Below are 6381 nucleotides of genomic sequence, written 5' to 3' on the forward strand. Positions count from 1 at the left end.
ATTTCATGTTCTTAAAAAATAAGAACATAAAATAGGAAACGAGAAACAAGAAACGAGAAACATGAGCGTTATCAAATAGAACCAAAATTGCTTACTTTGCTTGCCTTCAAGAATTCATTGGCCTTCTTAGATTTAATGTTTGACCTTTCCTACTTCAAGATGCATGTAGTGTATAAACTTGGTTTTAGGAGAGGAATAAGTACTCCCTCCTTCAATAGCTCCCACACCCCTTCATCTAGTTACAAATAATTTTAGGTTAGGAAAAACTTTTGATCCTAATTTTGATAAAAGTAACAATTTAGTTCCTAAACTTTAATTTGTAACGATTTAATCCTTGTAATTTTAATTTTGTAACAATCTAGTCACTAAACTTTAACAATCTAGCTCTTGTACTTTCAAATTTGTAATAATTGTACTCCCTAACTTAAAAAAATTTATCAAAATTATATGCTAATTTTTATTGTTTATGATATAAACATTGTATTTTATAAAAACATTGAGTCTCTAATTAGTTTATCAATTTATTTATGCATGAAATCTCATTAAATCTTAACACTAATTTCTACAATAAAGATAAATTATTATAAATTTTAATGTACAAAGACTAAATTGTTACATAGTAAAATTTAGAGATTAAATTATTATAAAAATAAAAGCTCAGATACTAAATCGTTACAAATCAAAATTCTGAAATTAAATTGTTACTTGTACCAAAATTTAGGGATTAAAAATGATTTTCAACCGTAATTTTATTTGAAGTGTGAGATGCTCAAAGCTGTGCTTATAGATTTAAGTTTCAGAAGGCATCTTTATATATATATATATATATATAGGAGAATTAAAAGTTGGCCCATGTCTACTCCACTTCAAGTATTTACAGTAGACACTTGGAAATGAGGTAAGTTTCTCATTGAGAATCTGTCTCAATCTCCCAACTCTAATGGACAAGATGCACATAGTTTCTTTAGATTCTGTTTAAAAGAAAATTTAGTTTATCTTCCTTTACGGAAATTCGCGAATTTGAATTAGAAACCCTTTTAATATGAAAATTTTTGATTCTACCAAAATTCTCAAATTGATATGATTTCAATTCTTAGAATTAGGTTAGACATGGATTGTCTCATGATCAAAACTTTTGAAACAAAGAACAAATTTCTTAGTCCAAGATTTGAACACTCTACAAATTAGAATGATCAATCCCACTCGAATGTTTTTGACACACAAATCATTACCTGAATTATAAAATTCAAAAAGCTCTATTAATTAAACTTGAAAGAAGCAAGTCAAAACTCAATTCATTGTAATCATTTAAACAACATAAAGGCAGGACTTTACCTCGTCTCCCAATGAGAACTCTAATGTCAAATCATAGAGTATAGTAAAATGAAAAAAAGATATATATTAACTTTACTTAATATGTCATAAAAAGGATAGAATTGAAAAATACAAAAATTACACTAAAATTATTAAATAAAATATAACTAATGTTTTAATGTTATGGGCAGTTCATATCCTTTGTTCCAAAGGAAGTTGAGTCACTTAATTGATAACGTTGAGTCAATAAGGGGTACATGAATGGATTGAGATCACATCTGAATAAGATAGATATTGAGGACATAAAAATATGATTAAGAAAAATTTAAAATTGGTACCTACTACTACCTAGACCAATAAGATATACACATTCATTTTTGGTGACTCAATCATAACAACTCCAAAAATAAGAGTGTGTTTGGAATACATTTTCAAGTGTTTAATTTAAAAAATAAGTTATTTTAAAACAAAATTGAAGTGTTTGACCACCACTCAAAACAACTTTTAAAGTGCATTTTAAACAGTTCTGATCAAAAGTGTTTAAATAAAAACAAGTTTTTCAAAAACACTTTTTTCTTAAGTCAATCCAAAATGATCCTAAGTGTACTGAAAAGACCTATGTTAATTTATAAAGGTAATCTTCACTAATCCAAAATGATCCTAAGTGTACTGAAAAGACTTATGTTAATTTATAAAGGTAATCTTCATTAATCCAAAATGATCCTAAGTGTACTGAAAAGACCTATGTTAATTTATAAAGGTAATCTTCACTAATCTGTATCATCATATGTCGAATTCAAATTTCGTATCTTAGACCGGAGGCGTGACATGATCACTCCACTTCTTGTTCACTAAGTGATTTTACATTTTCTTGTTGGCATGAAATCTTACTTTCTTGACTCAATTGGTGCAATTCAAGAGAGGTTTCATAGCTTTTATTGCAACCTCCTTTTATATATATATATACACATTCATTTTCTTGTTGTAATAGGATGTGTATATTATTTTTCTTGTTGTGGGACTTTACCCAAAGCAATTTTGTGATTTTTTTTTTTTAATTTTATTTATTTATTTTTATTTTTTTTAATTTTTTTTTGCATTTAGGCCCCTAGAGACCTTTTCTGCAATCACCTCGTGATGCCCTAAATAGTATTGCCAAAAAAATTGATGCTTTTAGACACTATCATTTATCATTTGACTATCGTCCATCCTTCAATGCCTTGCATTGCACGTCAATTCCACGCTCTCTCTTTATCATTTTGATATCTACATTATAAGTACATTGGAAAGCTGCATAATTGTAACCATATACGTATAAAATAACTGCAATTTTGGAATGCCATTACTCGAATTATATTTGTAAAGTCTCTAATCCTTGGTAATTAAAACTTAAAGATCTATGAATGAATCCATGTTTGACTAGTCTGCATTTTTTTTTATCTCCTCTCCTTTTATTTTTATTTGTATAAGCATTTTCCATTTACAATGTAAAAAATTATGAAGATTTACTCGTTCTTTGTTATTCGGTACAAAAGTATACTGCCCAATTTACTAATTCGTAGGAAGAGACTGCACATTTTTCAGACCTGTTTGGTAACAATTTCGTTTTTTTTTAATTAGTTTTTGAAAATATATTGAACTTATATACATTCATTCTATATCTTCTATATCTAAGTTTATTGTTTTGTTATCTATTCTTTACCAATGTTTTTAAAAATCAAGTTAAGTGTTGAAAACTAAAAAAAATAGATTTAAAAATTTGTTTTTATTTTTGGATTTTTGCTAAAATTTTAACTATTTTACTTAAGATAGATAAAAAAAATGGTAAGAAATAGATTTAGTTTTAAAGAGTAAAAAATAAAAAATAAAAAAATTGGATGATTACGAAACAAGGTCTTATTTTGTTTTTTACTAAAAAGAAAGAAAAAAAAGGTAAAATTTTCTTTTTGTATTTTTCTTTTATTTTAAAATTTGACATGGAGTTCAAGTATTTCTTTAAGAAAGGCAAAACCATAATTAGAAAATTGGGAAAAAAATAAACATAAATTTCAAAAATTAAAAATAATATTGTTATCAAATGATACTTAAAATATTAAAAAGTAAATCATTAAGCGTACATTTAGTGAGCTAATGCAAGAATTTAAATATTGAAACACGAGCATGAGTTTAATGTATTGTCAATGTGAGTATAGTTTAACGATAATTGATATGCACTAATTATTACCTCTCTCGAGTTAAATGAGATAAAAATGTACTTTGAGGTTGGTAACTTTTATATACTTGTTCTAAATATTTATAATATACTAATAGAGTGTTGATCAATAATATATAGATTCCTTGTTAACCCGTAAATATATCATTGATGTCAAGATAACAAATCTACTTAGAATTTGATATCAGCCTCTAAAATGAAAACAACAGCCAATATGTTTCATCCAACGAGTTGGGAAGTGAAGTCGTTAACTTTACTTTTGTTTGGTTCTAGGAGTTCATGATTGCACGACTTAAAAACATCGATTTTATTTTATGACTTATTAATTCTTTACAACTGTGTGTTTCACGACTAAACAATTCTTCAAACTAAACAACTTCATTTCTCGCCTCAAACGTCCTGTAGAGTTAATCAAAGAAATTAATTGCAACGATTTAACAAAGAAGGATAAATTGTATGGAAAAAAAAAAAAGATATGTAATATTGAATATACTTTTGTGATATTAGTAACTATGATATATACATTAATTAGCATTTATTTTATATACAATGATACATGTAACTCCGATGGAATAAATAAATAAATAAGGCTAGAAAGAGAACAAAAAAATAGCTACAAGGAGCATTCAACTAACACATTTGACTCAAAAGAAGCTAAGAACCTAGAGAAGAAAAAGATGGAATATTCTCAAGCCAATCTAATCCATTTGACCCACTTGGGCTTAGCTAGTAAAAGTTACATATAATGAGCCAATTATTTCAATTTCTTATTAGATGTTAACATATAGATTTTCTACAAATAATATTATGAATGTATTGATATAACATAACTTCTTATGTATGTAGGTTTTGGACCTATTAATTTAAGTTATATTTTATTTGCATCTAATATTAGGTGCATGATTTAGCTTAATATTAAATATTTGTCCAATTAGTTAATTTTTGCCTTGAACTTTTAGTATGTATTTTGACATGTCCTTTAAATAGTGTTACAAAGTATCTTTAACGATTAAAAGTCAGGTATAGTTTTGAAATTATCAAGTTTCATTCAAACCAGAGAAATTATGAACAACAACACTCTTTATTAAGCACAAAGGAGAACCACTCAAAGTAATTATATATTCAAAAAACAATTTCCTCCTCTAAAAAGGAGGAAGAAAATTGGACAAAAGGGAAATTGATTATTGCTCGAGAAAGGAGATGCACCAATTTGTTCCCACTTCTATGACATTAAAAAAAAAAGATTTCACTGGCATTACTTTTAGAACCACCTAAAAGCTCTCATACCGATGAAGATAATTTTTCTCACCTATATATTCATGATCACTTCTTTTTCTAACTATTGTGACACATTGTTTATACTCCGAACAGTTGATTAACTTGATTGCTCTAAAATTATTGAGAGATGTATATCTTTCTTTTGACCATATGTAGATTAGGTACTGCATTTCCTATCCTACTTTTACTAATGTCAAATCTTTTTAAATACAAACATTTATTGATAAAGTTCTCCAACTATATTTTTTTTCTATGGTTGTACCATACATAAATTGAAATCCACCAATTATCATTCTTAATACATGTGTATTTGTATATCATTCATACATTTTTGAATCCGATTCTCTGGATATCTCTTTATTAGAGTAGTGGTTGATTTTCCTTTTATTCAATATTAAGATTTTGCTAATCAATGTTATAGTTGTATTTTCTGTTATTAATTTAATGGGTCTATGAAATGTATTTATGTAAGTGGAGTTTCCCTTATTAATAAAATAAACTCCCATTATTCAACCTATGATATGGTATCAGAGCTTTTTCATATTTAAGGGTTGATTTTTTTTCCAGGTCTCTTTGATTGGCGTATTTTCTTTCTTTTTTTCCATTGTTTCTCTTGAATTTTGCCCTAGGTCTTCTTCTTGTTTTTGTCGTTCTTCTTATTTAACTCTTTACTATGGTTAATCCAAAGAACACAACACTCTCCTCCACATCAATATCTTCTGATTTTAAGAATCAATGAAATCCTTATTTGTTGCATTACTCGATTGTTCTGATTGCCAATCTCGTTTCTCAGTCTCTCGTTGGATCCATCAATTACTCATCATGGAGCAAAGCAATATGTCTGGTGCTTTCAGGCAAGAACAAGCTAATTTTGTTATCGGAACTATCAAGAAGCCAATTGAAGGAAATCTCTTATTGGCATGGCAGTGTAATAATGATGTGATCACTTCTTGGATTATCAATTCGATTTCCAAAGAAATTGCAGTGAGTCTAGTTTATACTGGAAATGTCAAAGATCTTTGGGATGAGTTGAAGGAGCGATATAGACAATCTAATGGTCCCCATGTTTATCAATTGAGGAAGGATCTTGTCACAACTGTTCAAAGTACTCTTTCTATTGAGGCCTATTATGCAAAATTTACTACTATTTGGAAAGCTCTTGTTGAATATTGTCCAATTGATGAATGTACATGTGGAGGAATGAAGAAGATGCTTGAATTTCTTATTGTTGAATTCGTTATGATATTTCTTATGGGTTTAAATGATTCCTTTGCTCAGATTCGTACTTAAATCCTCTTAATTGATCTATTGCCCTCCATCAACAAGGTATTTTCCTTAATAATCCAAGAAAAGAGACAACGATCTATTAATCATACTTCTCCAATTGAAGCAGTCACTTTAATGGCCAATTCTAATAATAAGCGTTCTAATGCTGATCGGTCTAAGAAAAAAGATGCACAAGGGTTGGTTTGTTCTAATTATGGCATTAAAGGACATGTAGTCGAAAAATGTTATAAGCTACATGATTATCCACCAGGTCACAAGTTTGTGAACACTAATACCTCTGTTCATAAAAA

At 28.0% G+C, this 6381-nt stretch overlaps 1 protein-coding gene across 1 annotated transcript; it reads left to right on the forward strand.

Annotated features, from left to right (window-relative positions):
• Positions 1-5626: 5626 nt before the first annotated feature.
• On the forward strand, positions 5627-6094 carry LOC120083117 (uncharacterized). The gene has a single exon (XM_039038674.1). It carries the CDS (start codon positions 5627-5629, stop codon positions 6092-6094), a length of 468 nt encoding a protein of 155 aa, XP_038894602.1.
• The last annotated feature ends 287 nt before the right edge of the window (positions 6095-6381 follow it).

Source organism: Benincasa hispida, chromosome 8, assembly GCF_027475165.1.
Source record: "Benincasa hispida cultivar pf3 chromosome 8, pf3_genome.v1.1, whole genome shotgun sequence".
Lineage (NCBI taxonomy): Eukaryota > Viridiplantae > Streptophyta > Magnoliopsida > Cucurbitales > Cucurbitaceae > Benincasa > Benincasa hispida.

What these genes read in the sequence shown, in the direction of transcription:
- LOC120083117 (XM_039038674.1), top strand. Translation starts at nt 5,627, where the DNA reads ATGGAGCAAAGCAATATGTCTGGTGCTTTCAGGCAAGAACAAGCTAAT.